Here is a 24,967-nt window from a genome sequence, read left to right as displayed (position 1 = left end):
GCGGGTTGGACTGAGTGAGTGAGTGAGTGAGTGAGTGAGTGAGTGAGTGAGTGAGTGAGTGAGTGAGTGAGTGAGTGAGTGAGTGAGTGAGTGAGTGAGTGAGTGAGTGAGTGATCGAGTGAGTGAGTGAGTGAACCCGCCTGTATCGACGCCCCTGTGTTCTCCAGACTCTCCGTCTGTAGTAAGCCGGGCGGTTTCTTCTCCATTTTTTCTTGACTTGTGGCGGCCAGAGTTTCCACCGTGCGGTCTTCATCTGCCAAAGTCTCGGTCACCTTTGTGTTCCAAACCTCCATTTTGGCGTTTTCGGTCACTCACACGGTCATGCTGTCCACGATTGAGGAAAGATTTCTGTCTGTATCGCCGCTTACGGTTTCCGACATACCCGTTAGATATCGTCTCATGTAAGGCTGACGAAAAAAAATCAACAAGCCGCACGACAAAAATGTAATTTTTACGTTGTTGCCATGGAAATTAAATTCCGAATTACGTCAATCCGACGCTGATCGTTTATTATTGGACGGATTTACTGCTTCCGAAATGAGTCTGAATGACTGAATATGAACCCAGCCTGGCTGGTGAGAGGAGATGGCGGAGCTTTAATTTTGTCGATATGAACCAATAATTAGAGTTTAAAAAATGACTTCTTATAACTTTGGTGCCCTTTTTATAGACGCTCAGTGTACAGACTGAAACGCACCATCATTACATACCTAAACGTTAGCCGTACTTTTTTATGCGCACGGATATTTTCTGTAACGCTCTAACTCCCCTGGCATCTTATGGCCTCTTATCTGTCTATTTGGCCAATGTCTACTCTTTCCAGCCGCTTCAGTGAAGTAGAGGTTACACCACTATGAATAAAATCAGTGGGCGTACTCGCATACGATTCTCTCCCCTTTATCTGCTTGTAGATTAGGCTAATTTCCCCCATTGCTGGGCACTGTTGTGGGGATTAGCATAGCAATTAGCACAAGACTGTGGTTCAACCCACCCCGCCTACCTAACACCCTGGCCGGTCATCCATTCCATCTGCATGAACTAAGACAAAGATTAAAAGATATATTCATCCAGAAATTCAACTCAGCACTACAAGCACAAGGACAAAGGAAAAATCAAGGCAACAAACTGAGAACATACAAAACATTCAAAGTACTATACGACAGAGAACCATATTTAGACATCCCAAATTTTGAAAACCGCAGAGCCATGTGTAAACTCCGTATTAGCGACCATCCTCTACACATAGAATCTGGCAGGCATAGCCGTACACCGTTACAAGATAGACTGTGTACATTCTGTAACAATTCGTGTATTGAAGATGAATCGCATTTTATGCTTGACTGTAAATTATATGATAACGAACGTAAATCACTGTTCAGTTCAATTAAGCTCGACAAAAAATGTAAAACATTATCAAAGGAAGACACTTTTAAATATATTATATCATGTACAAATATAGACGTCATCAATGAAGTATGTAAGTATATTTCAAAATGTTTCAAAAAGAGAGAAGAAGCCATTAGAACTTAGATCAATACCACTTATATTTATATTTCTTTTTATCTTATTTTTAGCATTGTATACCTTAGACCTAATGTTAGCCTTTTATATTACTTTTGTTTTAGTACTCTCTAGTACATTGTACATCCATGCATTTATCCCTCCGGGGAATGAACATGCAATAAAGTTTCATAAAGTTGTAATCACTTAGCGCCCAGGCCCTAATGCATTTCAAACACATTTCCTAATGACGCTTGTTTGAAATAATTATTTTGCAGTTTAATGTCATTTTTGTTCCAAACAAAACCTATTCTCCAAGTACAGGTTTAGGCTTTGGCTTATTTTTGAGGTGTTTTAGGCGTTTTTTCGGGCTCTCTTTTTTTGGACCTGTATCGTTTTTACGTCAGCCAAATGCGTGGCAAATGGGTACTGCTCTTTTGGTTTTGACTTTATTTTATTTCAGCAAGGTAAAGATTATCAACAGTCCGTTAAATATACAAATTTTGATCTTTTGTTTCGCAAAAAAGGCCACCCTGTGCCCCCTTGCCATGTATTGGGCTCTCCCGTACGGAATCTCCCGTGCTCTGACCTTGTTGCGCAGCGGGGGTGGGTGGATTAGCCTACTCTCCAAGCAGATATAGGGTAGATCCGACCTGTTTTAAAATTTACTCATACATTTTTAGCGCTACATACGCCCTTCCAATTGCCCACACCTTAATATGAGGTCAATATATATCCATCAAAAGGTGTACATGATGCCGAAAAGACTTGATATACCACATTTGCTTGGAGATTCTTGTGACCTCGCAGCGCGGCGGGGGTGGTTGGAACAGCCGAGTATTTAGCAGTTGACAGAAGGGCCTGAAAACACAACGTGGGTTTTGTACGAAGGGAAGGGAAGGGCTGCAAGCACGGGCCAGTTTTTCCACCCCAGTCATGCCTTCACTACCACCAAGATGGCTTTCTCTCGAGACATGATTCTTCTGTCGTTCGCTGTGGTCGTTGTTTGCGTCCTGACCGCGGCACAAGGCGAGGGATTGTTGTTTTTTCTATGCTATTCTAAGTTAGAGACGGCTCCAGCCGCCATTTTTCTCTCCCCCTCTCCCTAAGTTTGTTTACAGAGAGCGAACGTTTGATTTAGGTCGGGTAGTGCTGAGATTTTAGCGTTTTAACGGTTTGCATCCCATTCATGTGTTTCTAAACGTGTTGTAGAGCTGAATTCCGTTGTGAATAATGTGATTTCTGCCCGAAACGTCGCCGTTTCCGGTGCTAGTGTTGGGTTACGTTCTGTGCGGCGGCCATATGCATGTCACTCTTATCTCAGCTCCCAACAGATGTTGGTGTTGGAAAGAGCGTAACGTTTCTGTTATCATTCTGCCTTGCCAGCTTTCTCTGACACCCGGGGCCGTCAAAAAACGCCCCCGTGTGCACATCAGAGAAGCAAGGCTTTCAGAGAAACCCTTTAAATGTTACAATTTTGTTTTTTTATGATTGTGACATCTGCTTGGAGATGTGTGGCCATGGCAGGCGCCTGGTTTAGGTAAACTGACAGACTGACAGGCCTGTCTGTGCCACACACACACACCAACTGTCGCCTGCTCTGTTGTTGTTGTACAGACACCTACCGATGTTGCTATCAGGCCAGGGAGTACCCGTCTTGCCGTGCCGCTTGCGAGCAGGTATGTATATATTGTACAACCCCCTCCCATAATGCATCCAATGCAATTTAAGGGCAGAAAACTGGATATTTAAAGTCGATTTTCTGTAATTCTGGTCATTCTTTTCCATTGCGCACTGATATCTGTGAGGCAGAAAATATGTGTTGTCGCAACAGAAAAATACAAATGGCCATTTATTCCTTTTTTTTAAATTCTACAATCTGTAACACCGTAGTAATGCCTGGTAGAGGCTACAAAATGTACACTTCATGTGCGTGTTTTTTTTTTTCTGCAGATGGCGGCAGAAATCGACCATGACACGAGAATACAGCATGTCATGACCTTACCTAGATACTGTCGTAGTGAACTGGTAAGGGAACTTTCTTACTAGAGAGATGCAAAAATACACATTTGCTAATATTACAACTATTAATATTAACCATCAGTTGTTCTGTTACGATTTATTCATGCATTAAAATCTTTCAAACAGAATACCTGATTTTATTCTTAATTTGCAAATATCCAACAGCCAAGAGTTTGAATTGAAATTGCAAGGCTCGAAATCCATTTTTGGGAATGGGTCGACCAACCCAATAATTTAGCCTTTTATTTTAGGTGCCAGAAAAATTTTGTGTGCATAAAATTAAAATAAAGTAGAATACCGGTAAACCTTACTGACTCTCTTCAGACCTTGAATTTGTCAATTCTATAGATAACTTAAAATTTTTCAACCAGTTATACAACAAAGGTTCTATTGTTGTTGTTTTTTTGACACTGAAAAGTTTGATGTCAAGAATATGCTATATATTTAGTATACAATAGTACATTTACATACATAACACTACAGAAATATCTAAGTGCACCAGTGCATCCACTGTCAAAAATTAGGTGCACAGGTTCGATTCAGGTGCACAAAAGAGCATATGCACACAGCATTTTGGGCCCGGTACTACAATGTCAGATTTGACTTAGTTATACACACCTTAAACCTAACATTGAAGGCAGGTGTCTACTGTCATGTAGCCAGCTGTCCTCAGGAACTAATTATGTCATCATGCTCGTGCTAGCGTTAAGGAACTTTTGTCCGTTGTTTTACGGTCGGACGCTCGGACTGCGGTGTGACGGACATGCCGTTACACGTGAAAGCCGGGCGGCTGAAAATTAGACCTGCAACAGTGCAGGGTTCAGTTGTGTTGTTTACTTTTTCAGGTCGGTTTCTGGCAGTGTGTGAATACCTCGGTGCTTGGTAAGTTCACTTTATTCCCCAGGAATACCGTAATGTCATTTATCTCTGCGGTAGAAGCTAGAGGAAATGAGGTTTTTCTTAGTGTTTTCCCAATTCAGTAAAAAATGTGGACAATTTGCATCTTTGCAGGGTAAAAATAAATCACAGGCATCATATTGTGAATCATATTTTAGCTAATTGACAGTACATTAAAGCATGAAGACTTATTGAAGTATAGTGACTTGGGAACTGTTTTTTCGAATATTGCAAGTAAACTTGTGGTTCCTGTCCTAAGTCTACCCTGACAGCCAGTATTTTTTGTTCCAGGGGAGCCCGAGTCAGGTGGGGAGTGGGTGGGACATGCCTGCTGTGACCTGACTGTGTCAGACCTGTGCAAAACTGCCTGTTTAGAGGTACGTCACTCATTCACTCACTCACTCACTCACTCACTATCTGGTTTAGCGTCTGTTGTTCCCCCTCTGCCAAGGGTTAGACATCCTTGCCCACTGATGCTGAGGCTTCATGGCAGCCTAGAGCTGTGTACCGGTACGCAGTACCGATACTGTACCGGAAAAATTGATTAGGTACAGGTCCAAAATACCTAATCCCTCAGTACCGGTACTGTACCTAAACAATTTCACACCAATTTTATGCCTATTTGTGACCTCAAATGTGTAAATAGCTGGTTAACAATGGGTCCCTGTGTAAGGACAGTGTGTTCATGAAAACAAAAACACCTATATTTTATCTGAGCATTCGCCATAAACAAAGAATAAACCTTAACTATCAAGTTTATTTATGTTTTTTTTGTTATTGAAGGAGTTCAGAAGAGCATATAAATTGGTCGAATTGTTCAGGTACAGGTTCAGGTCCGGACCTGTACCTAAACCTGTGTACCTGTACCTGTACCTGTACCTAAAATTTGTTTAGGTACACAGCTCTATGGCAGCCTGCCATTTGCCTCTATCCTGTGGGTTGATGTTATGTAGATTATAGTGGAGGAAGTCATCCCTTATGTTGAACATTCCTCTCTTCCTGGGATGCCCTGGTGGGTTTTGCCTTCCTCATTGGCTGTAATCTAAATTTTATAATGACTTCTATACAAGGAAACTTTTCATTGGCCATAATTTAAATTTTATCATGGCTTCTATACAAGCATGCATTTCATCAGCCGGAGACTGAATTTCATCATATGTTTTCCCTGTACAGGCCAGTTCAAGCAGTGATATCAGTGCAATACCATGTAGGAGAGATCTTGAGGTAGGTTTCATCTGTTTTATGATAAGATGCAGTGTTCTAGCTATAGCCAGCATCTCAATTTTTTTACATAACTTCATGTGTCAAGCTCTAAAGGGCAAAATTCCCCTGGAAAATATTGGAATTTTGACCCTCTGAAACGCTATTTCCTGCATTTTACGGGGCAAATTTTGGAATTAATAATTTAATGTCATTTGTTTGTTGTATTTTGCAGCCTGCTCTACATAGCTGTATTGAAAGAAATGAAAGTAAGTCTCTCTTATACCTCAGTCAGGAAATAATAGTATTGTAATAGCACAGCACAATAGTACTGTAACAGGACAACACTTTCCGTGTGTGTATGTGTGTGGTGTGTGCTTGTGTGAGTATGTGTGTTTATGTGTGTATGAGTGTGTGTCTGTGTGTGCACGTGTGTGTGATTGTGTGTGTGTGTGCATGTGTGTCTCTGCACATGTGTAATTGTGTGTGTGTGTGTGTGTGTGCGTGTGGGAGTGTTTCGACTGCAGAGTAGTATGGTTTGACTATGTCATGTGCAATGATTGAAGGGGTGAAGTCTGCCATCTCTGACTACCTCATTTTCAATGTATGTTTTGACTTATTGTGACCAATACAACAGGGCTCGAAATTAACATTGTCCCAGTGTGAAATGACACTAAATTTTGGGACAATAAGCCTATTCGCCATTACCGGCGCGAAATGCATGATGGGTAATATCCGCCATTTTGAGAGATAAACAAAACCGCGTCGCCCCGCGACACAGCGAGCGCGGGTGTCGAATCCCGCTACGTAGCTAAAAAAAATGAGTTTACCCGGGCCGTAAGTGGAGATTTTATATCTTATTGGACGGCAAAGATGACAGACGTTTCTTGGTTGAGGTTAGACTGCCGGTAACTGCCGGTTTTCAAGGCGTTTCCGCGAGTCACGTCCAGGGGGAAAAGCCTACAACTTCAAGGCGCATACAACTTCGTATGCTTAAAAGAATCATGACACGGTTGCCGAATTCGCCGAAGACAGCAGCAGGTTCAGTTGTGAATGTCAAGAATTATAGTCAAGAATAAAAAACTCACCTATTCTCGGCCCGGTGGGCTTCACGGAAGGGTAGTTCGTCGAACCGAAGGACGACGTCAAAGGATGCCCCTCCCCCCGCACTTAAAAATCGGCCCAGCACTGATCATGAGTTTAGCGAGCCGGCCCTGTGCCTCCCATACTACGTAAACGGCTGTCGGGCGACTATGATGAGGAGAAAACATACTCCTTCTTCGACTTTGAATGGGTAAGCGAAGTCCCTTACCACCATATTACCCCAACTGCAGACAGAAATTGCTTCCTCAAACGACTAGGCACATCTTACCTCCTTAGTCCACACTGTCTTGACCGCGGAGACGAACTTGTCCACAGACCCAGGATACAGAACCCAAGACATAACAGTAGTATTCAAGCAACCATGGCATTAATTTTCTTTGAAGAACCTTGTGTTTAGTAAAGGATTGTTGCATGTTGCCAGTAATACTTGTGTTAGTGTACAGGTCTTTCTCAACATATATGGCATTGTATATTTAATATTATATTTCCTATGCACCATTCATTAAGTGCTGTCCACATATATGGGAATAAGAAAAATATCAAAATGGTGCTTGTTTTGTTTTCTTTATAGTATATACATGTATGTAACAGTACAATCAGTGTCCAGGGAAATAGTAATTGAAAGGTTATCTGAGTTGGTAAGTTACATATTTTATTTAAAAAAAACTGTTCTCCAACTCAAGAAATTTGAGTTTTCAACTATATCTGTCTTCATCAACTATCTGAGCCAAGTGCTGTGGCATTATATTTTCTACATCACTTTGATTGCAGAGCTGTTTGTGTGTTAACACAGTAAGTTTATGTTTAACGGTGCTTGTATGTTTTCTATCACAGTGTGAATGTTTACAGTAATCTAGTAATCGCCATCGTACAACCTATGCTGTCTAGCAAATATTATTTAGTATTTAGACAATAAACCGGATAGTGAATGTGAGTGAGTATGTAGTACTGTCGATGCAGTTAACTGACTTGTTTTTCTTGTGTTTGGTCAGAAAAACAACAAGAGAGTAGTTACAAATTAAATATTCCACTTTCAAGATCCAAACGCAGGGGTCAGGTGTTTGGTGTAAGTAGTGTAAATGACTGGAGTTCTCTACATACACCTGATCTTATGGTCAACAGTCAGTGGAAAAGATCTAAACTTAAGTACTAGTACTTAGACCATCACTGGGAGCACCTGTGGTGCAGGCACGAAGGAGTCAACTACACCAGTTCACCACAGCTTTCTCAACTGCATGCGGAAAAAGGTATCTTAAGTGGTAAATATAATGTTAATGACTTGACATCATGTTCAAATATATTATTTTCCACTAATTCAAGTTAATAAGTGAAAAGATAATCATATTGAATCTATTTACAGCAGACCCTTGTTAGACTAAAAGTCTGTACCAGTTTAGCAGTATTACTGCACAGAACTATCAAAATTCAGTACATAAAATATCTGTCATGATTACAATTTGCAGCACTGTTTATGTGCGGGTTACAATATACTTTCATGAAACCATTTCAGAACCTAAGTGTACTTGTATTTTTAGTATATTCCATCTGGGTTTGGCTTCAAGCTTGTTCATAAGTTTATTCCCTCTTCTCCTAGCATGAGGTTTTTTTCTTCTCATAGGAAAATGGTCCACTTTTTGTACCATGTATTTGGCATGTCTCTTCCATTTTTCTAGATGGTAAGTTGAATTGCTGCAATTCACTACTGCACACAGCTTCATGTTGAGGTCGGGAAAGTAACACTGTAAAAAGAAGAAGAAGAGAGAAAAATTGAACCAAAAGTTGATGGATTTACGTTCAAAACATCAAGTCTTGAATGCACTAATGCAATGGCATTTGCATGCACAAAACCCCCATGGCCCTACGTATCCCGCTACGAAAACCACACTAAATATTTATAAACATATAGATGTCATCACTGCTTGTACTATTCCTAAATCATTATTTTAATCGGTAATAATGTCGTGGTGAGACGGTGAGGATTGTGGTTAGAAAGCTCTATGTGCTTGGGGTGACACAAGAACACGTAGTGTATCGGTCTTCTGAAGACAAAGCTCATGCAGTTTATTTACAATTTTTACCGACTAAAACTGAAAAATTCCACCATTATCTTACACAAATAACCACTCTTACACGAAAAAAGGTATTCCAAAACTCGTTTTATCGAGATTGGACCGGAAAATTGAGCGGAAAACGTGAAGACGGAAGGCGTGCAGGATGGGGGAGGGGGGCATGCATAAGTAATTAGGCGCTAGCGCTAGCTTGGATACCGTCAAAAACGTACCGTAAATCCACTTGAAGATAAAGATATCGCGATATTTTAGGCAAGATAGGTCCAGAACATCGTTGGAACTCAGCCCAAGGCGGGCCACCACCGGTAACGCCGTGTGTAAGCTGGAAATCGAGACATATGCTGGCGCTGGGGACGATTGCGGCCGCGGGTTTGTTTATCTCCAATTCTGCGTCGCTAAGTAAACTCCGCGCAGGCGCACTAGTAATGGCGAATAGGCTTATTCAAATTACGTTTCGGGACAATTTTGGGGCAATTGGAAAATTCTAAGACCATCCACGTCATTTGGGAACGCGATCCATCCATCCTGCTGCAGACTGCTGGCAGCCTATAAATGTATCAATCAATCAATCAATCAATCAATCTTTATTGCGCAACAATTGCAACAGGTACAATGTATGGCAAGTATAATACTCTGACAAACATTTAAATTTGACCAATCAGGGATTCCAAATATCAGGGACGGTGCCATGCCCATGATATTATCATGTATTTCCCTACATTTGCTAATAAAGACTTAGTGGACTTCAAGTTGTACAAATTCAGTTGTTGTTTTCTTATTTTTGTCTTCAACTTATTTCCTGAAAAGCAGGCTGGGACAGTCCATCTTCAGTTCGGGACAATTGAAATCTATGTTCGGGACAATTCTGGGACAATAGTGAAAAAAGTTAATTTCGAGGCCTGTACAACATTCCATCATTATCACTAATGTGTACAGAGCAGTCCCAATATGTATGCATACATGTGGACATTGTTGACGCTGTTGAAAGTTTTAACCACTCACCAAGTTAATATGATTATCCCCCGTGCCTCCCTGACTGGACAGGACGTCATACCTGGAGTAAGTTTTGATCAGTGTCGTCTCTTCCGTGGTGTGGATATAAGGACATGGTTTTTACAGGGCTGAAAACACTGGCTGCATATAGCAAGTTGCCACAACATACTGTGCCTACACGAAACCCGTAATGTGTTGTGTATTACACTTTAGCAGAATGTCTTGTTTAAGGTCATATTTGGGGATGACACCCTGTCTATAGTTTTCAAATGTTGTGTCAAAACACATGCTGTCTGCAAAAGGTATAATTCTGTTGCAATGTTGACAAAACATTCAATGAAATATGCAAAAAATTCTCCGGGTTTTGTGCAGGTGCAGTATGTTCTACCCATGTGCTGGTGAATATGCACTTCCGTGCATCCAAAATTGTAGCCTGGGTACCATACTAAGCTTCCATACTCGCTCCCTTAGAAATATTCTGGAGAGTATGGGAGCCCAGTATACAAATAGGATGGCACCCAGGCTACCAAAATCGGAGCTGTACAGAGGGGTCTATTAGTAGTGCATCTAATTTGTAGCTGTGGGTATACTGGTGCACCTACTTACTTGTATAGGGTTACATATGTTAAGGTACTATTACTACATTATAGACTAATACAGCATATTCTTGACAGTGGGTGAGCCTTTACCAATCAGAATGCGGAGTTAGATAATGAGACAGAATTTCTACGTACCAGCCCTACTTTTTCAGGACAGACATCAGGAAACACAACATTAATTCTCCTATGCCTGAAGTAAGAGGTTTTTTTTGTGTTTGCCAGTGGGTGAGCGGTGTTGTGGGACCAGTGTGAGTGCAGAGTGTGAGGAGGCATGTAGTACAGTGTTCCAGACAGACTCCACACCCACCAGACAACAGAGACAGGCCATACAGGACCACTGCCTGTTAGACAATCAACAAGTCATCCAGTGTGTGGACAACTACACCAACTCACGCCCTGCCAACAATCCTGCTGAGAGTAAGTCTGTAGTGTGGGATTGTGTACAATGTTTTCAGTAGCTTTTAAATTATATTTATACGTTTTATGTCTTGGCAAAATTTGAAGTAAAGAACCCATCTCACCATTACAGTGTAGTCTTTAGTTGTAGAGTTTACATGTTGTTCCAACACAAGAAAGGAGTCACCATAAATTTTTGGTCGATCTCGTCAACCTTCATCAGATGTGTGCACAGACTCTCCTGATTGATTGATTGACATCATCATGCTTCCGGAGAGTCAGCAAATGCATCACAAATCTGACAAAGGTTGGCGAGATCGACTGAAAATCTATGTTGAGTTCCTTTTTTGTGTTTGAACAACGTTTAAACTCTGCAACTACGGATTCTACAAACACAGATGAGCTTTCATTCGAACAGTGTAGTCTTGAGGTATTGTGGTCTGAGACCAGACATTACAGTCCTTTATTACCTTATTTTGGACTGTGTTTGTTTGTATATTGTTTGTTAGTCACCACGATTAACTCAAGAAAGATGGGATGGATTGCTTTTATATTTGGTGAGTACCCATAGTGCCTTGCACCTCCCAGCATGCAATGGACCACATCCAATGGGGACGACACTAGATAGAGTGCAAATATACTCGTACATGTGTAATAAAACGTATTGTTTTGTGGTCATTTCTTCTTCTCTGACTGTCTTCTCTGTTTTCTTCCTCCTTTTCTGTGTTTCTGGTTTCCTTTTCTAAAGGTGTGAAGGGCATTGGTGAGTGTTTCTGTTATCTTTTGTGGAGTGAACTACTCACTTTTGCAGTTGGTCCATTTTCTATTCCTGTTTCTTTGTTGTTGTTCTTCTATAAGTGTTCCAATTTCTTCTCTTTTCCAGCACTGCAAATATGAGAACCAAGAAATTTATTTGATGTGGCCTTAGTAACCACAAATACAGATACATGTAGTAAAGGGTACAATCTTTCTTCCAACGCACTAAAAATTAGTGTATTGAATTTTTGACTGTCCTATTGCAGTTTTTCTCAGCATTCTAGTGACCAAGAAGTGTAGATGGCTGCTGTACCCTGAGAAAAACTGCAGCAATGTGCTAAGTTTTTGATAAGTGCTGTATCTTATCTTTTCCTTTTGACTACTGTCATTCTTCAAGTACCTAAAGATATGTCTATGTAAAGTGTGGTCTTAACTTTGTTCTTTTGGAAATGGAAGAAAATTGATACACTTGGGGATGTCAGCCATATACAAAATGTCATCAGTCAATATGGCCTAAAAGGTTGTAAGTTGATGGTATATTGTTTGTTGCAGGTTTACATTGTTGTGAGCAGTCGAATGATGAGCAGTGTCAGGACAGGTGCAGGCGTGTTCTGGTCACCCTGACCAGTGAACAGGAGATAGTAGACGGGCTGATCGAGGGCTGTGGAGACCCCCTCCCTCAGGACCCTCTCTGGCAGTGCTTCCTCTCAGCATCAGGTAATAAACTCAATATACTTCCCGGAAATAGCATGAATGAAGAATTAAACTGTATTCCAATGCAAAGAAATGTAACTCACCTGAGTTTTTGACCGAATCTCTTGGTCTTCATCAGCTAAATGAAGTGCTCACTCCTTGTGACAAACTTTGACCCAGTGCTGACCTCACATGTGGGAAAAAAATCATGTGTCTAAAGCACTTGGGTCAGATAGCTGATGAAGGCCAAGATATTTGGTCAAAAATTCTGGCCACCATGCATATGCATGTTGAAACATCAAACCTTTGTGTGTTGTGTCCAGCCAACAACGGACATGATACGGAGGAGGTCATCCCTGTAACAGGATTGGACGGTGCGAAGCTTCAGTGCTGCTCCAAAGCAGCCACGTCTAGATGTCGAGATCTCTGCGTCAAGGTAGGATCACTGAGTAACTCACAGTTACAGTTACACTGCTCAACCATCTTCTTACTTCACTGGCCCTCCGGACTGCTTCCATTTTAGGAAAGTTAGAGTTTCAAGTTCATGGTTCAAACAGTTCTGTAGTACAATGGTGATAAAATTGAAATATATGTAACACAATGGAGACATATAATTGTTATGTCACTGATGTGACACACATTCATGGTAGATTGGTTACAATTAGAAATGAAAAAATAAACTTCCACGAAAGTTTCTAGGTTTGCAGTTGTATCTTTATTGAGATGTCTACATTTGGTGAAATATATTTTCAGCTGTACAGTACAACTTGGGCCACTTCCTCCAGTTGGAACCAGTTTTATGCAGACTGCCAGTATCACCCTTCTGAGGAGGTCCTTATGCAGTGCATTGCTGATGGTGAGTATTGCTGTGTCCCTAAGGGATCTGTCTCGTGCATGTGTGGTCTAAGGTAAAAGAAAAATAGTGAAGGTGATGTCTGGCAAGTTTTACTCAAATGAACTCAGTTGAACTGTTCTTCCATAGCCTGTGACAGAGAAGTCAGACACTATGTATGATATTTAAAATATTGTCTTTTCAACAAGAGCGACTTTACATTCCATCCTAAGGGCTGCAGTCTTTTCCAGTAGTGTGGATGTCAGGTGAGCTACAACAGCTGGGATTCAAACTCCCAACCTCTGGGTCCAGAGGCAGAGTCAATAACCACTTTTACTACACACGCAAGCAACTCTGCCTTCAATTTAAACCTGAAGGTTGTGAGTTCGAATCCCAGCTGGTACCACTCACCCAACATGCACGCTGCTGGAAAGGATTGCTGTACTAATTATAATGTGGTCCATTATTTATTTTACTTGTCAAAAAGATCTATGGGAATTCCCCCAGGGCAATGAACCTGTATATACTATACATAGTTTGAAATGCTGATGTAGTAAGTATGATATGCATTATTTATATTTTGAACATCTCTGTTGTTGTTCATCATGACCTTAAGTCTTGTATTTGTTTTGCAGTTCAAGAACCGTGTCAGCTTGGGTGTTCAGAGCTGAACTTCTGCACCAACTTCAATAACAGGTAAGGTTGGGAAACTATGTTTGTAATGTAATGTAACAAACAACACTGTAGAGTTGGCACTAGCCACTGGCACTAGCCTGATTTTTTCAGTCTGCAAAATTGCAGGTTGATTATTTTGTTCTTCTGTAATATTGAAATGTCTCTGCAACATGCAGACTGCGGATGGTTATTTCGAACACTGTAATATTATGTAATAATGGTGTTTCTCCTCTTCCCTGCCCTGTAGACCGACGGAGTTGTTCCGCAGCTGTGCTTCACGGTCGGACGAGGATGCGGAACAGTACATGTCAGACTGGCAGGGAGGGGTGATCAGCATGCCTGTGATGACCATCCCTGTGCGGGACGTGCAGGAGTGTGAGCCGGACATGTGGAAGGCCATCGCCTGCACCCTGCAGATCAAACCCTGCCACAGCCAGTCTCACGGAAACAGGATCTGCAAGTAAGCTCAGGGATACACAAATACCTCAACCATCTACTTACCAACTCAGGTAGCATTGTGTGCAAGGAAAAGGCTCTACAGAGCAAGGTTGGAAAAAAAAATCATAAACCTGTTTAAAGTAGAGTGGATTTATTCCTCAAGCTAACTGTCATCTTTCACACCAAAGATGTCAGTCATGGCAGACTGAATAAAAGTTCTAAAGGGGAACTATGTGACTCCACATGTCTTACTGAGGGATGACTGCGGTGTGCTAGATGTTGGTTAGCTTGAAGGATGAATCCACTCTACTTTACATCTTAAAATCTGTTTGTTACCTCCTAAATGTTATCTTAATTCCTGCAGGGCTGACTGTGTGAACATCCTGACCAGGTGTGGTGACCAGGCCCGCTTCCCTCTGGGCACGACAGTGGACAGTCTGTGTAACGCCCTGTCCCCCCAGGACGAGGATGACCACTGTATCACCCTCGCACCGTACCTAGGTACACTAACTTGTCTGAAAAAAATTCTTCCTCTTGTTTTACAATGCTTGAAATACTTGTAGACCACCTTTAGGTGTAACATACAAGTTTTGTATAGTAAGTACAGATGTACAAGCTTCGTAAGACTGCATGAAGTAAGGTTTGATCCCCTACTGATTTGAGTGAGGAAATAAGTGTTCAATCAAATGCCTTCCCCAAGGACGCAACAGTGGGGTCTGCTGGGGATTTGAACCCAGAACCTTTAGATTCTGAGTCAACAACCCTAGTCACGAGACCACATTGCCTGCTAGGGATTTGAACTCAGAACCTTCAGATTCTGAGTCAACAACTCTTATTATTTAGCATTTCTCACTGTTTCCTGTTGTGTATTTGTAGTTCCCAGTCAGCACATCAGCCGACTAGACGAGGTGACCAACCCCTGTAACCCCAGTCCCTGTATGGAGTCAGTCTGCCACGTCAACAGGGCCAGGGAGAACTGTACAGGCTCCTCCTGTCCTCAGCACATCTGTAAACAAGGTCAGTACACAGACATTCTGGTTGGTAAAGCTGCTCGCTTTGCACTCGGGAGGTCATGGATTCAAACCCCAGTTGAGTCATGTCAAAGTATAGGATGCTTTCTCTGGCTCGACACAAGTGTACAGGGTTCCCTTGTTCTCACTCTCACTGCATTTGTAAACAAGGTCAGTATGCAGAAATACTGGGGCAACAGCCAAGTGGGCTGACCATTTGCTTTGCATTTAGGAGGACACCAATCAGGCAATCTACTTGGTGAAAGCGAGTTCCACTCTACTATAGTTCGGTTGAAAAACAAGTTTTTAACACCTCAATCCTTGATTGACAACACTGGTATTTGATTTTGAAGGCATGACTACTTGTTGTTCCTTTCTGAGCTGGTATTAGGTACTTAGGTGTATGCCCTCCAGTATTATAAGTCATTTTGTACATATCAGGAAAGTTCATCTCTGTTGGATGTTTAAAGGTCAAACTTTTGTTCCAACACAAAGGTAAATGTTTTCACCTAGTCACTGTAGTCTTCCTCAGTACATGATGCATAATCTGGACATGTTTCCCAGGTTGCCCGATGGGTGAAGCGTCAGACTACGTGGTAGCAGCGGGGGCGGTGGTGAGAGTACCTGTAGCCAGTGGAGACCCCGGCTGTTACCGGGTGTGTCACTGCGGTGACGACAGGAGACTGGGAGACTGCACCACCCTGTCCTGTATCCCCATGGACACCTGTCTGGTCGGGGGACAGATCAGAGGTATGGGAACGTTTGTCGTGAAAAACCAACAAAAATCTGAAAATGTTAATGACTTCTTGTATGTAGGAATTGATGTAAAAGCTAAGTCTCCAACAAAAAAATCCTGCAGTTCCTTTGTAAGTGGCTAGTTGTATTATGAAGAGGAAAAAATCACAGAATATTCTTGAGTGTAGACCTTATGGAAAAGTTTCCAGCAAAAAGGCCCCTGCAGTTCTTCTGGAAAGCTGCTAGGAGGACCAAACAAGCCTTTCTTCTCAAGACCTGTCAATTGTAGTTACTCTTTTCATTAGCTTCAAATTATAGTAATTTTGACCAACTTGTTGTGTGTTTTTTTTTTTCCAGACCATGGCACCAGTTTTGAGATGGACTGTAACATCTGTGCGTGTTTTGCCGGTGAGCTGACCTGTACCAAGAGACCCTGTCTCTCACTCAGCAGTTCAGAGGAGGAGAGGAGAAGATACACAGGTATGATACCCTGTCTTACTCAGGTATGATACCCTGTCTTACTCAGGTATGAGACCCTGTCTTACTCAGGTATGAGACCCTGTCTTACACAGGTATGAGACCTTGTCTTACTCAGGTATGATACCTTGCCTTAAGAAGCAAGGGAAACTTTGGAATACATATAAATCTGGATTCAATATTTTTTTCAAATGTAATGATTTTTAACCATTGAAGCTAAATAGTATAGCTGAAATACAAGCATGTTGTTCTTATTTTACACAGGTCTCCCCTGTAACTGTGCTGACCAGTTTGTTCCAGTCTGTGCTCACAACGGCAGGACCTATCCAAGTGCCTGTTTGGCAAGGTTGGTACTTTCTCGCTCGAGAATATTGGGGGTCAATTGGGACTGCAAACATACATGTATGCTCTTTGTTTTACTCTGGGTGTTTCAACTTTGTTTCATGATTGTAGCTGTAAAGGAAATTACATTGACCTTTGAAGATACCTTAAATTATCTTTCGTCCGTCCGTAAATTGTCAAACTGGCCATTGGTCCTGTATTTGTCCCTCAGTAAGACTGGAGCCGCCTAGTTCAGATTGCTGCTGTCTTAATTCAATCCCAATAGGATAGTTGTTTTGCTGTTAAGTTTTCATTTCATTTCTGAATTGTTCTAATGTTGAGAACCTTTCTCTTCGCAGATGTGCAGGCCTTCTGGACCACCAGTTTGAGTTTGGAACATGCTCCTCCCTCCACCCATGTCAACCTGACCCCTGCCCAGCAAGCAAGAGGTACAGGTTGCTTTTTTTTTATTGCCTGTGTGGCATCTGTGTGGTGTAGTGGTAGAGCATCCTACTGTAAAGCAAGGGGACCCAGGTTCAATCCCCAGGGTTGTATCCAGACATGTCCGGACATGCACCCAGACGTTGTGTCCTTGGGAAAGGCAGTTAACACATGTGAATCTCTTTGTGATAGCAGTCCGGAGTATACATACATTGTGTATTGACATACTGTTGTCCATGTATTACAGGTGTATCCCCAGACCTAAGGTTTGTCTGAATGGTCTGGACCAGCAACATTGTCAGCAGTACCAGTGTGGTAAGTCTTGGTTAGTCTTACTTTAGCACTAGACTATACAGTCTCAACTATAGAACAGTGAAGGTTAGAGATCCACAGTCAGACATTTCAGGTGTCATCCACTAACTTTAATCAGTCAATATAAAACAGTCAACTTCCACAGACTGTCGTAACACCTTGCTGTTTGCACAGTTCCCCGTAGCTGTGAGGGAGAGATGGAGGATCCTGTCTGTGATGTGGACGGGGTTCAACATCCCAACTACTGTCAGCTCCTGGTAGCAGGGAAACAACTGGGCTATCACGCACCCTGCCATGTGAGTCAGTCAAATTTGTCACGAGAAATAGTCATTGAAGATGACCACTACCAGCCTGTTACTTGTGGAGTTTTTGAGGTACTTGTGCAGGTCTGAATCTGTACCCAAACCTCTGTACCTGATGTTACATTAGGTACATGGCCCTAATACCAAGAGTTGCAGTTGTATTTGTTTTACAGTTGTGTAGACCAAGTAAGATCTTGTATTTTCTGATATGTTCCATGATGCTTGAGTTGTCTTTCCTGTATCAGCAGGAACAGTGTAAAGCCAGCCCTGTGTGTGGACATAATGGTGAGACCTATGAGAGTAACTGTGCAGCCCACGCAGCCAGAGTCTCCATAGACTACGAAGGCCCATGTCTGGCTGTGGGGCTAAGGCCAGGTCAGTTTACATTGAACATTATTCTCTGCGATATTAACATCAAAAGTTGATAAATTATTATATTATTTTTTTGTAAATTCATGCCCAAGGGGTAATTGTACATTAGGAATGATAGAATAATAGTAAACGATGAAATGAACATAAAGTAAATTGAGAATCCTTAACTAAAGTGTAAATGAACCATGTAGCGTCCTCTGAATCTACTTCAATCTATACTTGTTTAGGACAAGGGAAGTACCCAGAGTGTTCCACGGTCAGCTGTCCTGACTCCAGCCTGTGTGAAGGGATCATTCCTCCTGGGGCCTGCTGTCCAGTCTGTGGTATGGAACAACTCTGTGTACTGTAGATCATGGAATTTCTGTGGTTGTTATACAGTCTTTGTATTTACAGCTCTGGTGGTTGTATTGTCTGTGTTGTTACAATTCTGGTGGTTGTATCGTCTATGTTGTTACAATTCTGCAGCTAGTGGTTGTATCGTCTTTGAAGTTACAATTCTGGTGGATGTATCGTCTTTGTAGCTACAACTCTAGCGGTTGCACCATCTGTACTTACAGCTATGGTTGTTGTACCCTCTGTGAAGTTACACCTATGGTTGTTGTACCATCTGTGTAGTTACACCTCTGCTACTGTCTGTATAGCTACAACTCTGGTGGTTGTACCGTCTGTAGATACACCTCTGGTTACTGCACTGTCTGTGTAGTTACACCTCTAGTTGCTGTACCATCTGTGAAGTTACACCTCTGGTTTGCTGTACCCTGCAGGTGGAGTGTTGGCGATGTTGTACAGTGGTTGGTACGTGGATCTGGTGTCCAGACAGGCGAGTATCGGCCCCATCACCGTCACACAAGTCATCCAGCAGCTCAGGAACCATGTGTCAGTGGTAAGGCTCTACACACATATTTCCTTACTACAGTTGAAAATGAGACGTAATGCCAGAGGTCCCGTGTTTAAGAAGAGCCACCTTAAGCATGATAAAGAACCCACCACACTTACCAAAAAGGGTAGGGTTCTTGCCAGTGTGTGTGGCTCAAGCCTTAGTAAGTTACAGTCTGGTCTGAGGGTTGACATGTTGAAAAGGTGATAGTTACCTGTTATTGTTAAATACATAAAACACCTCCATTGAAGAACCATCCTGACTTTTGCTGTTGTTTCAGCCTCAGTGTGATGTGTTTGGGTACCTGAGTATTGAGGGAGACATCATCGCGATAGTGATGCCAGTCACACCCAACACCACACCGCTACAGGTTAGTATCTTCTGGTTAGCTACATTGTACAGTTTACAGCAGAAGCATGTCTTTAGCATGTACTGCTCCAGTGCAAAATCTGGACTTTTCCAACATGGCAGGCTGATCTACTTTTGTTTTTGACTTGTCCATCTGTGTCTGTTCTTCTTCTCTAAACAAAGAAGACCTGGACCAAATGGCTGTCATCGTTGTAACTGGTGATGTAACAGGCACCCTGTGGTGTTGGATTACATTATTAGCAAGTTGCAGGACAGAGTTGGAGGGGCTGGTCACCTTATGTATGATTGTGTTTAAATTAGAATAAACAGAGCACTAGTTTGTTATGCTAGACCATGTGAAGGTAAACATTATGCATTTGGTTTGAAAATTTTATCTTTTGAGTTTTTCTGTAATTTTCTTCCCCATCTTCAGGTGGAGGCCTGTAACCAGGAAGCCCAGAAGCTGGGGGCCCTCATCAACTCTGGCAGCCCGGTGATCGTATCCCACGTGCCTCTGTCCTTCCTCACCTCAGCCTCGCTGCACCTCGCCGCTGTCACCATGGTCAGTTCCGCAACAGCAGCTGTCCCCTCCCTGACAGCACTCCTGCTGCTCTGCTTAGGGACAGTGCTACACAGACTGTTCCATGCCTCATGACAGATGACCCAGAATTCTCCTGGGTTAAACTCTGGCCTGGAGTAAACATTATGTACAATTATCAGTCAGCAGAACGTATTGCTTCTTCACAAAGTTTTTGTCAGACGTTTGGTCAACGTTGCATTAGAATTTTGCCTGTTGCAGAAAAGATCTTTTCTGACACAGCATTTGAAAACTGTAGACAGGGTGTCATTTTTAAATATGTGAATTCTTTGAATGAGACATTTGTGCTATGCACAATACATTACCAATTTTGCAATGGATCAGTATGTTCTGCCAACATGCTTGTACAATCCACCCCAGAGAAAACGTTTGTTGTAAAGTACTTCTCAGAAAAAAGACAATCTAGAAAATGTGTATACAAATCAAGAGTGAAATACTAACAAGGACGATGTGTGATGCAGTGCAATGTGTAATGGCAATTGGACGGAAATTTTACCATGCCTCTCCTCTCTCTCTTATTTGCATAATACTGTAGATTCATATATGTTTGCAGTACTTAATTGTACCGTGGGGGGACGGAGGTTTCACAGTGTTTGATAACATTCGTGGTGGGCACAAAGAGTGCTCATCTGATCCAGTGTTTTTGGTGGAACCACCAAAATAAAACCACTACAAATGTTTCAAGATTGAGAGTATGGCATCAAAGAGATGTGAGACATGTGTTGGAGAGGCATGGAAAGCAATGTTTATAATTGTTCTGGTGTTTGCTATTCTTGTGTAAAGTATTGTGACAATCCTGACCATTCCTGAAATGTGAAAAGAGTTGCCTTTTACAATCAGACATGAAACGTAATGTCGAGACAATCAAGAGATGGGTGTAGTGAAAGATGGAAAGTCAGTTGTTGGGTCTGTATAGTTTATTGCACTGGTTGAGATTCGTAAAGAAAATGTGTGTTTGTGCTACGTAAAAAATGAATATTCTATTACATAGCAAGTTTGAACTGTAATTTCCAACACAAAAATTGGACATTTCCAAATTTTTGACTGTACAACTCCAGTCTTTGTCAAGGAATGAACAACCCACTGCATCTGTGACACCACAGAGGCAGTGGATCTCTAATTCTTTGACAAAGACTGGAGTTGTACGGTCAAACATTTGGGTAAGTCCAATGTCCTATGTTGGAAATATATAAAGTTCAAACGTGCTTTGCAATGACTTCTATGTAATGCAGATAAACTTTCAAGATAATATTCTGTTATGATAATCCAGATTGAAGGCATAGAAGGCAATCATAGTGTTGAATATATCTGTATGAATTTAACAAATATGATAGTTGCAGTACTTAATTGTACAGGGGACGGAGGTCTCACAGTGTTTGATAACATTCGTGGTGGGCACAAATCTAGTTAATACTTGTAACAATTTGCTTTACATGTATGTTTTTTATATGAGTGGTATGCAGTTTGCACTATGGTATCTACCATAATGATTTTCTTGTGGTATGAACTGGTTCATAATGTACCATGGCATGAAAAGTACATGTATGCAGGAAAAGTATGCAGTCTGTACAGCATGTACGCAGTCTATACAGCATGTACCATGTTTGTACAGTATGTACATGTATCATACTTTATATGTTTTGTACCATGTTTTATGCAGTATGGTTGTGCCATGATTTGTATACTGAACCATGACTTTATACAGTGCATATATGAACCATGGTTATAGAATATGTACTTAACCATGGTTTTTATGGTATATGCATGAACCATGGTTTATAGATGTTCATGTGATCAACCATGACTTTTTGCAGTATCTGTATGAACCATGGTTTATATATGTACATGTACTTGACCATGGTTTTATGTAGTATGTGTATGAACCATGGTTTATATGACATTTTTTATTCCTGGTAAATAGTTATTTTTATTGTTGTTCAACATGCCCTATCTAGTATGTACTATAGTTTATATAGTAATTATTCAGATGATCTGATTTAATACTGATGATTCTTCCCATGCAAATGTTCTGCCAAATTTCAGACATTTCTGGAAAAATTGCTTTAACTTGAGGCTTGATCCTCTATAATAGAAAGACCAATGTAAAAGTTGTATAATATTATACTATATCTTATTATATTCTGTTGTAAAGAAGGCAGATAACTTTGATTTAAAACATAAGACAATCATGAATTTTAACACCAGTGAGATTTATGTGCCAAACTGTTGTGTACTTTATGTGAAAAGTTTTTTTGGCTACGCCTCAGGAGCAGAGCCTTTATTGGTAGAAAAATCTTAGATGAACTGAGATTGTTAAATGATTAATATTTTGGCTGTATGTGTGTTTTGGAGGCTAACAGTCTAACATAGTAGCAGTATTTTTGTTTATTATAATTGAATATACAATCAGTGAAATACGTAATCATTGTTAGAGAGCTCTACAGGAATTTATTGTCAGGGAAAATTCAGAAAATCAATTTTGCAGTGAGACAATGTTTTACTTCAAACAATGATAGTTAGGAACGTTTGTAACATTTAAGGTAATCAGTTTTTGCACACGTAACGAGATTTTTGACGTAAAGCTGGACAATCATTTTTTGGTAAACACTGCCGTTATTTAGTACTTTAGTAGATTTTCTCTGTGGACTGTAGGTTAGCTGTGCGATTGTTGCCTATTCTGGTAATCAAGATGTTTTCTCTATTACAATCAGTGCTTGTATTAGGCAGATGTAACCAAATGTGTAAGTACAATGTATTCAGGATTGAAAACGTAACAAAATGCCTTGTGTTCATCTGACTCAGCAGTAGAATGGGCTGTACATCCTCCAATGTTCTCTACCTTTCTAGAGTGCCAATACCTTTGTGAGAACGTTGCAGACTTTAGAAAAACTCCTGCTTTTACGATGTTAAAACTCTTGCTGTATTTCTGTCCTCTGCATTTGTGTTGATATTCGGGTGAGCTGTCATGAACTTGTATTTCAGCCTTTTGTAAGCAACAGTTACCATAGTACTCCAGTGCTGTATTGGTAGTACAGAGAACTTGAGAAACTTAAGTGTGTTGAGTGAAACCAAGATAATCATTTGTTGCCTTTACCAGGCTCTGGGAAGCGGATGGAAAGAGTAGATCTGCTAAACTCCCCTGGCATGTTATCTGTACTATTTGGCCAGTTTCTACTCTTTCCAGCCACTTCCCAAAGCCTGCTAGAGGCTAAATCATTTGAGGTTGTATCTGCATGACAGAGATTGTGACTACAGTATATACATAGCTCCGTACTTCATCAGTTCTTTTCTTCTCCATGAAATATGCTGGCTCACAGTTTGAACTGCATATTGCCATACCATTATTGGGTAATAATACATCAAGATTGAAGGCCTCTGAGACAGAAACAAAACCGATACAATTTAGGGGCCGTCACCTTTGACCTTGTGCATGCAGTTTTAACAGTGAACTGGCTTATTTCTGAGAACCTAGGACTTCCATTTAGTGTGACTTGCATTGAGTGCAGAAAGGCAAGATGGATTTTGCAGAACAACTATATAAAGCTTTTAAATAGATAAAGAATTTGAAGTATACAGAGATGTTTTCAATGTAAACTCGATCCCACCGATAATGTACATGAAGGCAATCATTGATAACACAAGTTGATATTTTGGACAGGCAGGGTTTACAAGGCCTACTGTGTACAGTATTAAGCAGACCAGTGCATATAATAGTCGACTTGAAGTAGGACAGATTGTGATTAAGATTTTAAAGTCATTTATCCCAGTTGTGAAGTGAAATAAAGTCTCTACTTTTGCATACAAATATTGGGTTGTTGTTTCATGTACAAGTAAGTTCATATTTTCAAGTAAGAGGATTCCTTTGTTTCACATGGTAACTGTTAACACTGTCAGACATTTCAAGTACATTGTAGCATCCACTACTCCTGGTCTAACGGCATCTGTAGTTTAAAATCTATCCTGTTGAATACTAGTAACTGTTTTCTTGTGTATCTCATGGGTACCTTCACCACTGATTCACTTGGTGGGGTTTTAAGTTTGCAGGTGAGACAATTATTCTCCGTTAGGATAAATTTTACTGTTTTTGAACCTAAATTGTTAGTCTGGTGGAGACTGGCAATTATGTAATACGTGTATTGCAGTGGAAATGCCTATTTTTACCCTCCATGAAAATGGGGGTACTGTTTTTACTCCGTTTCATGTTTGGTCTGATATCTGAAGATCGGTGAGAAGGAACTGTACGATATTTGGCAGATTGATGGATGGGGCCTTGGAGATTGTGTAGGTTGACTTTGAGCCCCTGGTGATTGACCTTGGTACTGCAGTTTAATTTTTTTATTCTGTTGTTTTCGCGTTATGGACTGTTTGTGCGATATTAAGGTAGCATGTAGTTGTTATTACCATGGTTTAGTGGTTTAAATTTGGGTCCCCTAGCTGTTTGCGTTTGATATTTACAAAATGTTTAATGTTGGACTTTTTGTGTTGAATGTTTGGAAAATCTGGGGGATGGTTTGGTATGATTTTTGGTATGTGGGTAGTTGTTGAGTCTCTTTGTGTTTTGGAGTGCATTAGCAGGTTGTCGCATATTTTTATTGCTTAATTTAAAAGGATTTTCACTTTTTCACCCCTACTTCATAATAGGATGGTCTGTTTGACCCAAAAGTTGGGACAGAGTGTTTTTGTTTATACCTCCAGCTGGCAGGCCAGACCCAGGCAGCCCTATCTATTTTTACCCCTAGACAGAATCTGCAGGAAAATAAATCTTGTTTGTCTGGTCTGCAGGTCATTTGCCTGTCTGGTCATTGACCTACATGTACAGGCAAATGTAGCCTGGGTACCATCCCCAGTAGTATATTCGCAAACTCTATAACAGTTATAGAGTTTGCGAATCATACTACTGGGGATGGTACCCAGGCTAAGGCAAATGACCTGCTGGCCATCAAAGTAAACAAACCATGGTAACAAGACACTAAACGCCTGCCCATGACATGACAGCTTGA

General features: G+C 41.1%; 1 protein-coding gene and 1 long non-coding RNA gene across 6 annotated transcripts; one reads left to right on the top strand and one right to left on the bottom strand.

The window, feature by feature from the left end:
• Positions 1–2,336: 2,336 nt before the first annotated feature.
• Positions 2,337–21,301, top strand: LOC109474541 (reversion-inducing cysteine-rich protein with Kazal motifs-like). Of its 5 annotated transcripts, none has more exons than XM_019774869.1 (28): positions 2,337–2,529; positions 3,118–3,179; positions 3,454–3,528; positions 4,368–4,404; positions 4,711–4,796; positions 5,593–5,643; positions 5,855–5,888; positions 9,837–9,851; positions 10,607–10,801; positions 11,529–11,543; positions 12,089–12,253; positions 12,553–12,665; positions 12,983–13,085; positions 13,697–13,757; positions 13,984–14,196; positions 14,539–14,675; positions 15,051–15,191; positions 15,749–15,934; positions 16,277–16,399; positions 16,661–16,742; positions 17,077–17,166; positions 17,406–17,473; positions 17,645–17,766; positions 18,021–18,147; positions 18,372–18,467; positions 18,909–19,027; positions 19,302–19,391; positions 19,803–21,301. In XM_019774869.1, exons 1-28 carry the CDS (start codon positions 2,457–2,459, stop codon positions 20,022–20,024), a joined length of 2,901 nt encoding a protein of 966 aa, XP_019630428.1. In that variant the 5' UTR covers positions 2,337–2,456; the 3' UTR covers positions 20,025–21,301. The 5 variants fall into 5 exon arrangements, with proteins under 5 accessions (XP_019630428.1, XP_019630427.1, XP_019630429.1 ...); XM_019774868.1 differs by having other exon boundaries at positions 18,018–18,147; XM_019774870.1 differs by lacking the exon at positions 9,837–9,851 and having other exon boundaries at positions 18,018–18,147.
• On the bottom strand, positions 7,357–9,145 carry LOC109474660. Its single transcript, XR_002140491.1, has 2 exons — positions 9,005–9,145; positions 7,357–8,462 (listed from the first exon to the last, which is right to left on the bottom strand). It is a non-coding gene; the product is annotated as an uncharacterized LOC109474660 (long non-coding RNA).
• Positions 21,302–24,967: the final 3,666 nt, after the last annotated feature.

The sequence above is a fragment of the Branchiostoma belcheri genome, unplaced genomic scaffold (assembly GCF_001625305.1).
Source record: "Branchiostoma belcheri isolate BF01 breed outbred unplaced genomic scaffold, Haploidv18h27 scaffold31, whole genome shotgun sequence".
In the NCBI taxonomy this organism is placed as follows: Eukaryota; Metazoa; Chordata; class Leptocardii; order Amphioxiformes; family Branchiostomatidae; genus Branchiostoma; species Branchiostoma belcheri.
The sequence above is the reverse complement of the archived record's forward strand: the minus strand, read 5'-3'. Positions and strand labels throughout refer to the sequence as shown.